The sequence below is a fragment of the Lagopus leucura genome, unplaced genomic scaffold (assembly GCF_019238085.1).
Source record: "Lagopus leucura isolate 7727_CA_CO unplaced genomic scaffold, USGS_WTPT01 Super-Scaffold_73, whole genome shotgun sequence".
NCBI classification, from domain to species: Eukaryota; Metazoa; Chordata; class Aves; order Galliformes; family Phasianidae; genus Lagopus; species Lagopus leucura.
The window spans coordinates 16,160,992-16,178,817 of NW_024962252.1; the positions used below are offsets into that span (position 1 = coordinate 16,160,992).

The 17,826-nt window shown below is 42.5% G+C and overlaps 1 protein-coding gene across 2 annotated transcripts in view; it reads right to left on the reverse strand.

Annotated features, from left to right (window-relative positions):
- Window positions 1-8,402: 8,402 nt before the first annotated feature.
- The window catches only part of ELOVL5 (ELOVL fatty acid elongase 5), a 37,899-nt gene continuing 28,475 nt past the window's right edge, over window positions 8,403-17,826 (reverse strand). For both annotated transcript variants that reach the window (XM_042886428.1, XM_042886434.1), the window contains exons 4-8: window positions 15,859-15,936; window positions 15,262-15,433; window positions 13,662-13,786; window positions 11,755-11,889; window positions 8,403-10,306 (exon numbers count right to left, since the gene is read on the reverse strand). In XM_042886428.1, the coding sequence (XP_042742362.1) occupies window positions 10,175-10,306; window positions 11,755-11,889; window positions 13,662-13,786; window positions 15,262-15,433; window positions 15,859-15,936 (642 nt within the window). In that variant the 3' untranslated portion in view covers window positions 8,403-10,174. The remainder of the gene's footprint in view (window positions 10,307-11,754; window positions 11,890-13,661; window positions 13,787-15,261; window positions 15,434-15,858; window positions 15,937-17,826) is intronic.

Below are 17,826 nucleotides of genomic sequence, written 5' to 3' on the forward strand. Positions count from 1 at the left end.
CTGACTTTCTGCTAAAATGTTAAGATAGCTGAACAGGGATAGGACAAATAGCAAAGGACAGTAAGTGTAAATATCTCTGACAAGAAGTATTAACAACCATGGAACATTCAACCTAAATCTTCCTCAAAATCTCAAAATGAAGGTGGAACTGTTTGTCCAACAAGCTGAGCTTCATGTATTCAGTTGGGTACTTTATAAAAAGACAGAACAATACTGTGTTAATTTAGCAATGACTGTACAATAAATGTGGCAGTTTGAGTGGTGGAGCCAGACATGAAGAAAGGACATGAAGAAATTTCAGAAAAATTTGCAAACAGATGAGTGCAAAGCAGGGGAGATGACCATCACACGTTCCTGCTTACATCTTTCCTAGCTCCAGAGCAAAGGTGAAAGCTTTGCTGCACCCGGTAGAAAAATTCCAGTGTGGAAACCCCTGAAACTGAGGAAAACTTGCTTTGTCTGATAAAAGTCCAGCTAAGTTCCAGATAGTTTGAAAATTGTAATGTAGCCCTCATGGACTGTACTCAGATGAAGCATTCAGGAAAAGAATGTCTAGCTCAAGAGGAGGAATGCCTATCAGGACAGCTAGGAGGTATTAAGAACAGAGGAAACAGAAGCAGAAACAGTTTGGTGCCAGCATCTGTATCTCATTGCAAACACAAAGCCAGTTGGAAGGACAAGGTTGTGCTATTTATCCTATTATTGCACAGCTGTTTTTAAAAAGTTCGGGTTTCAAACTATTTGCTTTCAGGTGACATTTACTTCCATCACTTAGATTTCACATATGCGAAGCTCATATGCTACCGACTTGCCTCTGGCTTTCAACTGCAGCAACTCCTGTGCAGACGCACTCGGCTTGGGCAAAGCCCTGAGCACTTCCCTCCACTTGCCTGGAGGAGAGAAACTACTTTGGTTGTTTCTCCCTCAACACAGTCTCTTCTCATTCTCTACACTGTCACAATGAGAATAACTTAGGTTGGAGGAGCCCTCTGGAAACCACCCCACTCAAAGAAGGCTAACTAACTCTGACATTGCAGCAGGCTGTCCAGGGCCTGGCTGGCTGAGCTTTGAAATTTCCAAGGATGGAGATGAAATTTCCAAGGATGGCCACTCTGGGTATTCTGTGACACTCCTCAACCACTCACTGTGATGAATTTATCTCAATTTCCCTTGCTGAACCTGCACCTTTGTCCTTTCCTTTTCCCCCCTGTGTTCTTACTGTGTCACTCCATGCTCTTCCTCTTGAGGACAGCAGCTAGGCATCCCCCGATGCACCTCCCTGGCAACCTTGGTGCTCCTTGTGGTGGGCCAAGGACCTGGAAGCACAGACACTTTGCCAATAGGCACTCTCACAATGTCAGGACATTGAAAGACTACAACAACGTTAAGCACAGACAAACCATGACAGAATATCCTGAGTTGCCCAAAGGTTGAGGTGAGTCAGTGGGAATGGCTGCCCCCAGCTCTTGTTAGGGATCTTGTTACTCAGCTTCTCTCCATCAGAATCTAAACATGGGATGCTGCCTTCAGTTCTTCCATTCTTACACTGCTAAAGTAGGATTTGATCTGGGATCTTCAGTTTCAAAGGACAGAAGAGTCAAGACCTCCAAGTTAGCATCTTGCAGATCTCTTCATTTCCTCCCTGGATTACATTATTTTTAGAATGTGTTCGGTCTCCTTATGACCTGGTCTCTCTGTGTTGTACCATGAATGATTAACGTGTAACCTTTCCCTCGGGAGAAGCTGGCATCTCAACAGCCAGCAAAGTTATTACAGTTCTGCAGCTCAAGCACACTTCTCATCGCACTTGTAAGATGTATTTTCCATCGGTATTTTAATGGGATGCTGCTGCACTGAAGTGATGTGATCTTTCATCAGCCAGCAGGACAAGGCTTGTTTTACGGGTGTTTGCTGCAATAGAGCAGACACCAGGCAGGCTCCTCGACACCTAAGACCATGACTTCTTCTGATTTATCTTTTAGTACTGGGAGTAGGAGAGTATTTTTGTTTCGTGTTTCTCCATAAATCATGTTGACAGAAATGGAAATGTGTGAAAAAAGGTTATTATTTTTTTTTTTTCCCCAGCAAAATAACTTGTGAATTGCTGCTGAAATAAATGGCAAAAAAATGTTGTCTTAGGATCTCAGCGGTAATAGACACAGTATTCTCCCATTGAATGTTCCTGAGTGAGTTAGTGCAACTGAAGGGACAACATTTTGATGAAAAAGAGTCAGAGAGGCGGGGGAAGGAAAACCCAGGAAGCTTGAGCTAGGCCAAGAGGATGTAGCAGAATCTCAGAATTGGGATGTTAGATTTTAGACAAAAAGTAAGCAAGCCAAAACCCCCTGATTTTTCCTTTCTATTTTCAAGGATTGCTTATTTGAGACCCACTATCTTCACTTCTGAATGGCAGATTGTATAGAAGGAAGCCAAAGGTAGCTGGATCTGGGCAAAAGGATAAGTTGAGACTGAATCCAGTCAAAAAGGGCAAGTCTGAGCCCCAGTTGTGGAAAGCAGCAGTTCCTGCTGTTCTTCACTTGAAAGCAAGAATCCACTGGTAGGCATGGAAAAAGCTCCACAAACTTGGAGGTGAAACTTACAAAGAGCATTAGAAAAGAGAAGCAGTGTGGCATAGGGCCAGACCTGGTGCCAGGAGAAAGCAGCTCCTGCAGGCTCCAGTGATCCCAATTGCTCAATCTGAAAAGCTTCCCAGGTCCATGTGGCTGTCAAGAGACATGACACTCATTTCAGGGGGAGCACTGGGTTGTGATTCATGCCCCTCTGTCTTTTCATAGAATTGCAGAATCATTACAGTTGGAAAAGACCTCTATGATCATCCAGTACAGGCATCAACCCATCCCCACTATGCCCACTAATCACGTCCCATGTAGAGAGACCGGGGTCAGGAGTTCCTAGGAAATGTTGGCATGGAATGGGGAAATAAGCACTGCACTCTGCTGCTTCTGGGCTGCTCACTCATCATTGTCTGGTATAGAGCACAATCAATACCAAATGCTATTAAGTAATTACATCCATTTGTATGTGCTCAGCAGCTGACGTTGTATTACAGTAATAATCATTGCAGAATAACCTTTAGACGTGTCTGATTTGAGATTTAAGCTGAATTTAATGATCTTTCTCTCTGCCTTCCCTTCCCTTCCCTTCCCTTCCCTTCCCTTCCCTTCCCTTCCCTTCCCTTCCCTTCCCTTCCCTCTCCCCCACCTAAACGTACTCATTTACTTCCACCTGTAAAATGCTCTGAGTAGTCCTGAATACCAGAACACACAGATCTGTGCTCCAATCATTTTTATCCAACCAGCTCCTACTTTCCTCCTGAATCACTGCTCCCAGGCTGATTTGTGTAACTGGGGCCAGATGCAGCACCAAATCCATAATACAGGATACACTTCCTTTTAATCTCATCTTCCTTTATGTCCCCTCTTCTCACACTAACTCCTGATTGTAAAGGCTTTGCAGCAGTGAGACAAAGGACATTATTTCACTCTCATCTCCACTTTGCAAAACTGTAACTGCAACACTTTCCATATCTGTGACTATGCTGTTATTCTGCTAGGAGCTGCTGTGGGTGTTTCAAATAGAGAGCAGAGATCTTTCCACCTAAAAATTTTCCTCCTGCTCAGATCTCTTTTTTTGTAGAGGACCCATAGGAGGCTCAGCCTGTCCCCCCACCCTTCCGTCGCCTCTCTTGTGCCGCCAGGAGAGGGCATCCTGCAATAGCAAGATGTGCACCCCTGCTGTGACGCACACCTTTCGTTGGGGCTCACAAGAATGTGCTGAAGCAGGCAGTAGGAAAAATACTTCCTTACAGAAGTGTGGTAAAGGGTTGGGAATTTGGGAAGGCTGTGATAGGTTTTGGGGTTCTGCTTGTTTGGTTGGTTTGGGGCTCATAGGATGGCACAAATTGGAAGAGACCCAGGAGGTGCTCTAGGCCAGGTTGGGTGGGCCCTGGGCATCCTGATCTGGTAGGGGGCAGCTCTGCCCATGGCAGAGGGTTGAAATTGGTAGTCTTTAAGGTCTTCTCCAACCCAAGCAACTCTGTGATTCTGTAACAATGGGCATAGCCAGCACATTTCCCCAACATTTCCAACTGAGGATGAGATGTTAGGAGGACTCCTTAGCTCTTTATTTAAGCTAGGGGGATGTTTTTCACAACAACTTTCAAAAATCTTAAAAAAAATAAAAAGGAAACAAAGCTGATAACAGCCAATAATAGTTAGGCCATCTGTATGCACAGGAGGTATTTCCTAGTCTTTTCTGCAAACTCATTGCTATTCCAGTGAGCAGAAGTTCATTTGCATCAGAGAGGCTGCAGCAGCTCAGCACACCCCGAGAAGCTCCCAGCACTTCCCCAAGTGCTGTGGGAAGCAAAACAAACTGGGAAATGAACAGAAGAACTTTCAAAGAGGGAATCCTTTCCAAAGGCACAGAAGCATATTAGGAACTTAGCCCTAGAAAGGCCCTGAGGCACCGAGGTCCTATTGACTTTAATGGAAGTAATATATTTAAATAACTACGCAGGCTATGGATTCCCTTTGTTTTTCCCCCAGAAGTCCTATTTTTGTGGTGTGATTTGAGATGCTGCTTTCCTAAGCAGCGGGTAAAATGGTATTCGTAGCATTTAGCAAACATTGGCTTCTAGTGACAGGTAGAGCAGCTCATGAAGACAGGTTTCCTGCTTGCTCAATGGGACGTGACACCATGTGGCCAGGCAGCCACACAAATGCTGCAGTACTTCAGTATGCATGGAACATATGTCTCTTGCTTTCTCTTTAAATACTTCAACCAGGTAATTTATCATCACATAGTGTTGATCATCACTCTGTGCTGGCTAATCCTACAGGGGATGCTGTGAATATAGCAGAAACAATGAAATCGTGCCACAGTATTTATGCATTCCCCTCCACACCAACTCAGGAAAAGCAAACGCAAAGACAGAGCCAACTCATAGGGGACTGCATTTTTATGTGAACAGATTCATTTCCCACCAAGATCTACCTGTTCCCAAACAAAATGCAGTGCGAATGATCCTCCTCTCCTGCTCTTGCACTGCTGCCCAATCCCTTTCTAAAACAACAGGGCTCCTTCTGCCTCTTAGTGTGAGGTAATTCTTCCCACCAGGAAAGTTCTGACCTTTCTGCTGAGGGTTGGCTTCTACCATACGTGGTGCCACTGTGGCACCTTTCCTCAGCAGGCAGGAGGTTCATCTATCACCTTCAAAATCTTTCCAGAAACTACAGGGGAGGTTCCTGGAAAAGGTGATGCCTTGCCATGGGCTGTACTTGGAAGAAACAAGGTGAAAGAATGTGGCTGCTTCACTCCAGGGAGTGTTTCCCCAGGCAGTGAGAGCTCTGGCTGCATCACGGCTATTGGTCCCCTTTAGAATTCCACTCTCTCACTCCTCCTCCTCCTCTACAGGGCATGGAGAGAAGATAAGGTGATAAGTTTGAAGGTTGAGATAAGGATAGAATGGTGAGAAACAAAGACAATACCCACACCACCTTCTTGCCATCCTTCTTCTGTCCAGAAACAGCTTCGCTGTTACGCTCCAGCCCAAGCAGTGCAGCACTGATGGTGAACGAGGCTGTGGTCAGCCCTGACAGCTCCTCTCTGCTGCTCATTCCTCCTTTCTGCCCTGCTCCAGTGTGGATCCCTCCCTCCCCTTGCCAGGCTTCTCCATTCCTCTGACCACCCCATCCGTACAGCTTCTTTTCAGCTCAGTTTTCTTGAAGATGAGTGACAGTAGTTGGGAGGAGAAATGTGTCCCTTGGAAGGAAACCTCACCAAAGCATCAGTTTCCTGTCACAGCACGTTCCTGTTTCTACTAAATACAGACTGATTAGCAAATGAGGGTGTTTTTTTTTTCCTTTCTGAGTTATGAGCAGATGATTACAAAATATCTTTCTCTCCTCTTCAGTTATTTCCAACTAAAACTGGAATTCTGGTGCTGGTCCCTGAGGGAATGACTTCATACACTAATCCTGCCTCTCACTGCAGCCACCCAGGACTGGGACATCTGGTTGTTGCTGTAGGAAATACAATCTCCCCCTAGCTTGGTAATGATGCAGTTTCCTAGCATTGTCATCTGCCAATATTGCTACTTTTTATAGTCATTACTGAAAGCACTATTAATGGGCTGCCTTCAGGCTGAAAGCATCAGGACACAGCACCTCCTCACCAGTTTGACCCTTGCCTGACTGTAGATCCTAATGCTGGGTCACCACAGTCTTCAGTTTAGATAACTAGTTACGAGATTAAATTCTTTACCTACTGCAGATGGATAAAATATGAATTTCCTTTTTGACAGTATTTTTATTGTGCAATAACAGCAAGACGTGTGAGTTGCTTTCAGAAAACCTATTCAATTTCTCCCCTTTTGTGTTTAATTCCTTTCTCTCAACCACTCCTACATATTCCGAAGCCTTGCACTGCACGGAGGTCAGACTCTCAGGCCAACCAGTGACCTGGTGCCACTATTTACATTCTTCCTATAGAAAATACAGCATCTACATTGTATATCCTTGAAACACAAACCATGATTTATTCACATTTTCCTTCAGCATCCAGCTTACTTCTACACTTGTTTTTTTAAATAATAAATAATAAATAAATAAATAAAAAATACCCTTTTAACAATTTATTCCAGACACACACAACACACATTTTTATCCACTTGTCCCTCAACACAGCAATCAAACATCAAAGGTAGAGGCTACCCCAAGAAAACTCCACCAGGTGTTTTAGGGGGTCTCACTGCTCTAATTCTGGTTGTAAAAGGCCTATCAGAAGCTCCAGCATTTGTTTAATACCTGATCTGTGTCAGGTGAAATAAACAACGCAGAAGACTTCCTAAACTGTCAGTGTTGTTCTCTGCTTTTGCATTACCCTCTGCAAACCTCCCAGACCGGTAGCTATGTGCCACCAGTTCAAAGTGCCTCCTGCCACAGCAACAGAGCTCTGTGGGTACTCACATCAGGACTGCTCTAAGAACAGCTGTGCTGTGCTGCCATGGCTTCGTGGCCCCTTTGTGTCGAACAGAAGCATTTGCCCTCCTCCCCCTCCACCACTAAATCCTGCAGGGTTCCAACAAAAGAGGTGATGTGGTCGGCTCACTAACTGTAACTACATGAGATCTTAATGGTACAGTTCGCAGCTTGGTCATTCGCTCTTTGCAAACAGTCACTGAAGTGATGTTTTTTTTCTCCTTGGCCTGTTTCATACGAAACCCCTCCAGGCCCGTGGCAGCAGCCAGTCTTTTTTCACCACTCCAGCCTTTACAACACCAAAGGTCTGTTCAGAGGACCCTGAGGATCCCAAGCCCCAGGCAGTTATATCTATGAACAGAACAGCAGGCAACACAAAGGCTGCTATTTGCCCCAGGCTGGGCAGTGCATTGGAAGCAGAACAAGGTGCAGAGGTCCAGACTCAGCCCATCAGGTTGGCTGCTGGTTATGGTGAAGTGAGATCTGAACCCCTACAGCTCTCATCCACATGGCAGCTGCTGCTGAGACTGTAGAAAAGCGCCTAGGAGCCAGCCTTCTGACCTGCAGGTATGAAGGTTACTGGTGCTGTACATCCTTTTGGCCAGGGTAGGCTTGGAGCACAGCTCTCTGGGCAAGGCTGGGTTGATGCTACAGCCTTCAAGGAACACAACCTGCAGATTAGGCTCCGCATCCAAGGTACTGTGTTGTCCCTGGTAAGCCTTCTGAGCCCTGTTCAGAACACTTGTTTTCCAGCTGACTCTGCACATGCAGGAGAAAGAAACTGCCTTAGCAGTTACCTGGAGCTCCCTGCCAGAAGTAACCAGAATGACACAAAACCTCTGAGCCTTTCACATAAAATGCAAAATCCATTTCCTTGCTCTAGGTTTCTTGTATTGAGAGCCTGCAAACCTGAAGACAGCTATATTTTTAAGTATTTCTGTTTTCAATAAGTCCACCATCAAGCTGTCTGAGCTTGCTGCTCAAACCACCCAGGGCTCAGAAATGACCACTCAAAGGGCAATAGGAGCTATAGAGAAGTTGCAAAAGTGCCCACATTCTGGAGAAAGGTATCATTCCCATTCTATAGACTGTGTACATGAGGCAGAAAGCCCATGCTAAGTTTCGCTCCCAAGACTCAGCCTCGGAGCCACCTGGGGTGTTCTGCTTTCACTAATTCCACTGGGAGGTTTAGTCCACTGCACAGATAATTTCTGCAGCCAGGCAATGGATCCGTATTCAGCCAAAGCTTTTTGCATGGAATGTGATACCAAATCTCTGGCATGCTAAATTTCTCCAAATATCTGCAGCTGCCCTTTGGTCAAGACAACTTCTTCTTGGCATTACACAGGAATCAGCAATACAGTACATCTGTACAAACCCACTATAAAATTCAGGCAGAGATCATCAAAAGTGTTTTAATGATTAAACCATGTCAAACATTAACAACGTAGGTATACTCAGATGAGCCAAGAGTTTATTTCTAGCACGTTTAGACAGCCTATTTTGAACAGTATAGCTGCTGTACTGAGCTATGTAAAGACTCTGCAAACCAGTACCTAGAAATGAAGACACACACACGAGCTTCGATAATGTAAACATGACAGACACTGTCTCCTTCAAAACAAGGAATGAAAACCCACAAGGGTAGCAGGAAAACTTATTAATTCCCTAAGAGATGTGCAAAAAATTTTAAAAAGGTTTAATTTAAAAAAAGAAAAATTAAACAAGTTAAAACTGGCATTTATATAAATATCAAAAATAGCTAAACTTGAGCAATAACCAACTGAACATCTTGCACAATTCCATTTCTCAGAGCTTAATGAATGAGATATTCATAAGCCAGGCTCCACCATGGCAGATACCAGAGTAACATCCCAGCAACAGACCTCAGCTTTGCAGCTGGCTCCTCATATGTGCAAGGCAACATTTTACAGGAGCAACCTTAGAAGCTCTCTAAACAAATCCTCAGATAACAAGCCAAGACATTACTGGTGACAAACACAACTCACACTACAGGAACAGACACCTCCAGCACATTTCAGTAACACTTAAAAAACATTACGTTTGACTTAGACCACTGAATTTTGCTTGTGTGGGAAAAGATGTTTGTTAGGCACATTTTAAAAATGAACATATGCTACATGAAGACCAACACAGTTACCAACTTAAACACAGAGGGTTCCATCAGAAAAGCATCCTTCCGTCTTCGCTTTTAAATACACCTCTGGATACGTTACAGATTTAAACAGTAGCTCTTAAAGTGTGGATATGGCTATGGTAACAACACTTGAAATTCTGCCAGTTTCCATATTAAAAACCACTCTTCATTTAGCATTGAAGAATTCCCAGAAATAAGAAAGAGAAAATAAAAGATGGGTCCACCCTGTATATACCCTAAACCTCAGAGACAAATATGTAAGTCTTACCGGACTGAGTAAGCGCCAATTAATTTTACAGTAGTGACATACTTCAAATAAAAAAATAAGATCTATTAAAAAGGTAAAATAACTTTTCCATCTGGTTTGTGACTGCTTAGTCAGTTAAAGCCAAATATACAAAACTAAATGCACCATTTCTAATTTCACTGTATCACGTAAGAGATACCTAACACTGTGTATCACATACAGACCAGTAAAATGATCATGGATTCTTCTACACGACTTTTTAATAAAAAGTCAGTCAACTGAAAAGTTGAAACATACCCTAATTTTTAAACCAGTCGTAAGCTTTGGGCCCTGCTTTTTAATTTAAGGCATGTGTGTTTAACTACTGAAACCAGCATCATACAAATTACCTCTACAATCACATGCATGATCTACAGTAAAAAAAATGGAGTTTAGATTACAGTGTTTTCAAATTGTGAATCATAATTCAGCACCTATCGTATTGACTAGTAAGGCAACAGCAGTGTCATATACTACAATAACACTCCCTTCCACAGTCTATAGCGGGGTCAGTGACAGCCCAGAATTATTTTTAAACTTCAACCTACTCTTATGTTCTGTATACAGTTTCTAGGGTGTTTGCACTGGTTAAGTCCTACATAAGTCACACTATTCTAGGCAGGAATAGTTACAGTAGCCATTAGAGTATTAGTGCACAACTCTTATTGTGCTTTTACAATCAGATGATTTTGTTGTTGGGGTTATCAAAATGGTTTTTCAGTTTGGTCTTCAATCCTTCCTTTGTTTTCTTTGTTTCACATTGTTCTCAAGGGAAGAAAAGCTGTTTGTGTACCCGTTCACAGTGGCTGTAGAGCCATTCTGATACTCTTTCCTCCTCGAGGATGCCTTCTTGTTGTAAGTCTAGAATATACAGAAAGACACATGGTTTTACTTAAACAGATTTCAGACAATCTTCTCACAGCAATTGAAGAAGCTAGAAGTAAATCTGCATCCGTCAAGGCCTTGTGCTGGCAGCAGTCTAACAAGCTAACATTTTTTGTGTATGAGGCTACGTTGTGTGTTTCATTCATCACAAGAAGAGAATTAGCTCACTGGCAAGGAACAGGGATTGCTGCACGATGGTAGCACTGGCAGTAATATGTTAACAGTAAATTAGAAGCAGGGAAGCAATTTTATGAGCAGACTATGGCACAAGAATATACTCAAAATGACAAGGGAGGAGGGAGGTTTGATGCACTGCAGGTGACTATGTCCAGCAGTGACAGAACAAGAAGTGGGTAAACAGGAACAGCGAGGGCAGTTTCACAGACAGAAATATGAAACAAATTTGCTGCAGCAGACTTGCAAAGCAAGAAAGGAGTGAAAACCAACAGCTTTCAGGAGACTCAGCACAAAAATTAGTGACAGTGAAAAAATACGCATGACTTAATCTTTGTCAAAGGGGTTCAATTGCCTGATGAGAACACATTTCCAAACTGTGCACGTGAAGGAAAGTTAAAATATGAGTAACCCTAATGAGGGAAGTAGAATAATATTTGGGGTATACGATCATCTTTAATTTGCCTGTTCATATGCAGGAAGGGATCAGGAGCACAGGACTGATTTTAAGAAACACCAAAAGATCAGAAAGGTGACGGCTGCTATGTTCTCTCCTGCCTCAGTCACTCTCACCAGACCTGAAAGGTTCAGGTGAAAAGAGTGTAAAAAGAGACATTTAAACTAGGTAACACTGTTTGAGGTCAGTGCATGGGACTGCATGGGGTTGATTTCCTGAAGACAGGTACATCTTCGCCCAGAGCCTGAGTGTGACCTACTCTGAACAACATAGATTGAGTCTAGATCTGTTCAGACATGAAATAAATGCCACAGAAACTCAATTCAAAACGCTAATTTTCCACGTGGAAATGCTTATGAGGTGAACGCAAACCAGATTTTTGTGTGCTGATAGTTTCAGATGTTTCTCAGGCAAATAAACTAAGCATTTACCCTTGTAAGAACAGTAGGAAACAATTTGCTTGTGCACTTCAGAGGTTGCTGTTCTATTTCAAAATGAAAAACTGTTTCCTAAATTAAGCTCCTCCTCTCCCTTATCTGTAGTTAAAACTGCATTAGTAAAATGTGTTTCTGTGATACTCTGCTTATAGAGATTTCTAACAGTTTTGAATTTTGTAGACAGCACACCTGAAGCTCTCGAAGTTGTGGGTAGACCAACAAGTATAATACATTAAAAATGCATGCATGCTGCTGGAAGAAAAAGGCTATTTCAAGCAGATCTTTCTGTAAAACAGCTTTCCAATGAAACAAAACAGCAGAATGTATAAAGAATCTATGAATATTATGACTTTTACCTGAATGTAGAAATTTGTGAAGAGGATAATCAAAGAAATCATGTAAAAAATCTGGAAATACAGCCACCCCTGAGGAAATGCACATGGCCAAACAACACCACAGCTGGTCTGGAAGATTGTCAGGACAAACTGAATCTGGGGAAAGAAAAAACAAAACAGAACAAAACAAAACAAAAACCAGAGCACGTCAGTGCAAGAAGGGAAAAAGCCATTATTGACCAAAACCTAATTAGGTGTCTCCAAAACGTCCTAAGGTTGATGCATTCTTCTTCTCTATTTTACTAAAACAAAGTAAACATGATTTAGCAAGACTTTCAGGTTGTGATATTCTGTTGCTTAAGTGATTTTATTTAATATTGTTCCATTTTAGAGCATTACTGTAATGTACATAGAATCAGTTTATAAGTGTCCTAGGGAACAAAGACCACCACCTCCCGAGGGAGAGCTCACCAGGGTTTGGCTCTGCCAGCCTAACACAGTAGCTCTGCTAAAAATCCAGCGTCACCTCTTCCACAGGCTGAGACTACCCTATATATGGCTCCAGTGAGAGAATTTTAAGTCAAAAACTGCACATATGAAGCAGAGAAGCTGGGGGAACGGATGCATGCAAGAGATTAGAGGTTCATTACACCTGTTTACAACTACCTTTGGTTTTCTCTTTTGGAAAAAAATCAACAGTTTGGGCTTATGTGCTGCAAAGGCCTTCAGGCAAAAAATCCATCCTTACATGAAGGCTACCAGATTAGGGAATGTTTATTTGAAAAGAGATGCAATTGCCATGCAGAGCAGGCAGGGAAATGGAAGTGCTGTGACAATAGCCAGGGGAGCAGCTACACCACAGAGGCAGTTGCAATCTGCAGTGCTCAGGCAGCACAGATGAAGAACAGGGCCCAAATCTGGAAGGGAAACAAAACAGAACAAAACAACCTGCTAAACCACACAGAACTTTGCTGTGCTTCACCTTCCTTCTGGAAGAAACAGTGCTAAGAAAAAGGATTTTGAGAATTGAACTCTGAATTGCTGACAATCACCAGCAAATACTACCAAACCTAATCAGAGTTCTGAGTGGGGAGAGAAGTGGGGAGAAAAAGAATCATAGAAGTAAACATTAATTTAAAAAACCTCTAGGCTTTGTCTTTCCCATCTATAAAACGAGGAGAACAAAATGCCTATGCACACTTTCTTGTGCAGCTCTGACACATTATACACATCAGAGTCACTGCAGCATGTGCCTCACTGCTTAATTTCAGTGCTCTTTTCACCCCCAGTCCACAGCATTCAGGCATCATCTCTGTACACCCAGGAAACAAAACAAATGGATGCAACAAACACAACGCAGAATTACAAGTGAAAAAAAATCTGCCCATTTAAAGTGCGGAAGGAGAACAGAAATATTGAACAGTTTTTAATAAACCATTTGCAACTGCATGCAAAAAGTGGGACAGAAAATCCATTGTCCTGCAGGACTAGAATGAAGGGCCTTGTTAGTTGCAGACTGTGTAGCACTCTGCTTCTGCTCTGCCCTCTCAGTATCAGCCTGAGCAACAAGCACCCAGACAGGCACACTGCCTACACAGCTCCAAAGACCCCAAAAAAGACCCCAAAAACCCAGCACTGAGATTCCCCAATACCTCTTGCCACACAGCTTGGAGAGATACAAAAAGATCCTACTGAACTGCTCAGCACTGATCTATGCACGCCATCAATTCCTACCTCCCTTTTGCCCTGAAAGCAGTACAGAGAGACTGAAGCTGGATTTCTGAAGTGATCTGTGTGCATGAAGATGTAAAAGCTTTTAGATTTCACTTCCCCTTCTATCCATACCAAAATTTTCTGTTGGTAAAGGCCAAAAGATCCCACTGAGAACACAAGAACCTGCTGAAGCGCTACAAGAGCTCATCACTCACCAGCTGCCCCTGAGTGATGTACTTCTTCCACCACAGATAAGGACGCATCGCTGGAACAGCCGACAATCCGTAGTAGGAGTACATGAGGACATGGATAAAGCTGTTCAGTGTGGCACCGAAATAAGCTGAAACAGCAAAGGAGAAAGAAAGTACCCTGAATTACCAGGAAAATGCTGTTACATGGAACCAAAAGCTCAAAATGGCTACTATTTAAAATATGATTTCTCTTAGAACAAATGCAAAAAACTCCCCTCTCCTGAAACTCAACTGAGAATGTTGACTCAACTGAGTGTTTGAGATGCTTTGCCACTGTGTGCTGTATATCAGCCTTCTGATTTTGTCTGCTCTATTTATTATTTTTCTACACTCCATCTTGTCAATAGGAAGCTGATAAAAATGAGTCATGTAAACATGCCCAACAATCCACAGCTTCTCCAATCTAATTTCAGGCCAATTTCACTTTCTGGGAGGGAGCCTATTTGGTCATTTATAAGCAAAAGCAACGAGGAGCTTCTGAATGTGAAAGCTAACCATTCCATTTGTCCTTGTTTGCAGCATCTTTAGTCATCAAATACATTTCAGTTTTAGCTTAGCACCAAACTGTGTGGTACTGGATGACCACGCACGACACAGAGATTGGTAAGGAAGAAGAAAAACACATCACCAGAAATAGCACAGAAGTATTTTCAAGACCACAAAAACTCAAGATAGACTCTAAGTACTTGCACTTTGGACTGTTCTATAAACAGAGATTGACTTCTTTATAGGAAAATGTGGTTCTGGATGCACGCTTCCCATAAGTTCAACATTACTCACTGTCGTGCTGACAACACAAAACAAATATGAGTTTCTATGTTGTTTGGCTAGGAAAGCAGACTCCTGAGCAATCCAGCTACTTGGTCTGCCTTGCTGCTAGTTCACACCACCTGGATTTCAAAAGGTTTCTCTTGGATTAACGTGCATATCTGAACCACAACTGAACCACGCTAATACAGTTAGTAAAGTAGATGACAAGAAAAACAAAGGACATTAAAGAATCTGCCAAGGTTGCCAGAGGTTGGAAGGATTTAGACAAGAGAGACACGGAAACCTTTCACTTAAGACACATTCAGTCAAGTTCATTAGTGCTCAGGGGACAACAACATTTTAATTGAAATCATTTGTTGTGGTTACGAATATAAAATGAGATTAATTTGTGAAAGTTACATCTCAGGTGAACTTTACAGATTTAAGGACAAGTGTCACTATTAGACATCTTGCAGTCAAAACACATTTCTGGTTCTTCCTTGGAAAAAAAACTGTTTCATTTGAGGGTCTCCAAAAAAAGAGAAAGCAAGGCTGATAGGTGCCAGACCTGGACTGCTGCAGAAAACAAATGTCAAACTGTCAAGTAAAATCTTCAAGCTATATAGTCATGTATTTTCCAGACACCCCGCAGGCATCTTAATATCTCCAGCAACGGCTGCAATTCAGCAAAATAGCTTAGCATCAGAAACAACACATCCTGCACTTGAAGATACCAGAAATGTTTGATTTGACCAAATGAAAATCAAAACAAGGCCTCTGATGCCAGCATATCCCATCATAACCCAGTACTTACAGTGACCACAAGGCACCCAGTTCATAACAAACCACCAAATATTCAGCATCGTTGCATGGTGATAGACATGCAGGACAGTGATCTGGTGATTATTTTTCCGCAGAATGAAAAAGAAGGTATCCATGAACTCAATGAGTTTGGAGAAATAATACCACCAGAGGACACGTATGATCTAGAAAGGAGGAAACAAGTTTTAAAAGTCCTGCACATTGTGACCACACAGTATTTAGTAAACTATGGCAAAAAATGCTGTAGTGCTGCCTGTAAAGGCAAGATCTGAGAAGAAATCATCACCACACCTTCCCACAGACAGAGAACGGACACACAGTGGCCAGATACAGACTGAAGACCAATTCTGTTTTTTGAGCTGGGAACACATGGAAGTGTACATACAATTATTCACAGAAATTGTAAATATCAATGAATATACTGTTGATTAATTCTTATGTCTGACCATGCATCACCCATCCATACTGTGGAAGGAGAAAAAAACACACAGTTTGAACAAAAACTGCATGATCAATACCATTCTGCTTTCTACTTACATTCAAGGAGACAATTGAAAATGTAATTAGCCTGAAGTCTTGATTACATTACCTTCATATCAGCTTCACCTCCACTGCGTGTGTCCTGACAGTAGAAATTGTATCCTCCCTCCCATACTCCTGTCACCAACTGGGGAGAGCAAAGAACAAAGTGTCAGTCGGTGCCAACACCGTGCCTCACAGTGAACCCAAACCCTGACAGAAGCTTTGGGAGACACGTGGTGACAAGGCATCTGTGGACACCTCAGTGTGAGACTAGGCTGGGTTTCAGCTCCAGGCACTAGTTGAATCATAAAGAAGGGTGAGTTAATAGAAATTCTTCAATTGCAGCGTAACAGAATAAAAGTAGGAGATAGTGCTCCAGCTTATCCCACACAGCATGTGTTTGTTTCTACAGAGATTCTCCCTTCAGCTGATGATCTCATTGCTGGAGAAAGGGAACAACCAAAGATTACAAGTTATAATTGGTAATACCAAAGATTACAAAATGCAATTGCAAACGTGAGGATCTGACTACAATTTTTTCAGCCGTATAACAGAACAAACCTTTCAGCTTTGCTATCCTTAACAGTTAACAACTAATGCTTTACCATATGTTGATTCTTTAAATCTTTTTGAATAAATCCCTAATTCCAAGCACATTACATTCTTCACCATCCAAGTGACTTCCTCTTCAGTCTCTGTCACTGCCTGCCTGACTTCCTGATATATCAAATAATACCTCAATTATGACAAAATTACTTTGCAGAGTAATTAAGGAGTAATGACCAGCTAGCTACCAGTCATGAGAGGGTGATGAGGAGTCCTTTGCCTGGGGCTGGCTGAAACCAAGGTGGAATCCGGATCCATTGCCAGTGCCCGTGTCCCATGCTTTTCCCACAGCTGCGGATCACACCGCTGTCCCTGAGCTCTGTGTATGAAGGGTGATGGGGAGCAGGCAGACTGCAAAGGGAGAGGCTGAAGCAGGCTCTGAAGGGCGAGAGAGAGGAGCACCTGGAAGGGAGATTTTGAAGGTGGGACCTGAGAGGGCAGTAGGTGTGAGGACAGGATGAGAACAAGTGTCTTGGCTTATAACGTGGCCAGGAGGCAGCTTGCTATTTAAGCTATTTATTTTTAAAACCAAGGGAGAACCCTGGTGGTTCTGGCTTCTGACTTTTAAGAGGTTGCCATCAGTGCTTCTATTAAAGTAATAATCATGACAGAAGAGCCTGCTTGATGTTTAGAAAGACATTTTTTCCTCTTGGAAATAGTATTAGAAGAGGAATAGGGAATTTAAACTACCTCCAATTGTAAAAAGAATGGGAAGGCAACCTAAAAATTCTTTCCAAAAGCATGGACAGACATCCTGCACAAGTGACTTGTCCATTCTGGGCCTCATCTACACTCATGGAGAATTAAAAAAAAACAAACAGGCTTTGTAAGGCCATGGTTAAAAACTCAATGTACTGTAAGTCATTTAAAATAATTAGTTGCTACAATAACTGGTGCTATTAAACGCTGTCCAGAACTGTGAATGGGAAATTAATTCTGAAAGGTACAATAAAGATTATGATTTAAATGACCTTTTCCTAATGTTATTTCTTTCATGGCTCATTTTCTCCCTAAATTACCTTTAAAAATACCCAGTCAGTCTAGGTCATTACTTTAGACCTCCTGAAATAGAACTATGGCCACTATTTAGTGGAGGAAGGGGGGGGGGGGAAAGACATCCAGTAATACCTTAACATAAAGACCTGAAATTACCTCATGTAATGGAGAACAATCAATATTACCATGACAGTGACAGCAAGGCAGCCTTGTGCATCAGCAGCAGACCCAAGCAATTTCTCTATCCAAGCAGCAAGGAGAACTCATCCAGGTACCAGCTACCCTCTCTGGACAAACCTTACACCAAGCTACTCTGACAGCATTGAGGGAAAGCCTATAAGGTTTCTTGGGTGCTCACTAGTCCATCAGGCAGACCACACTGTGCTGTAACAGTGTTGCTAAGAGCTTACAGATGTCTTCATGCAGATTTCAC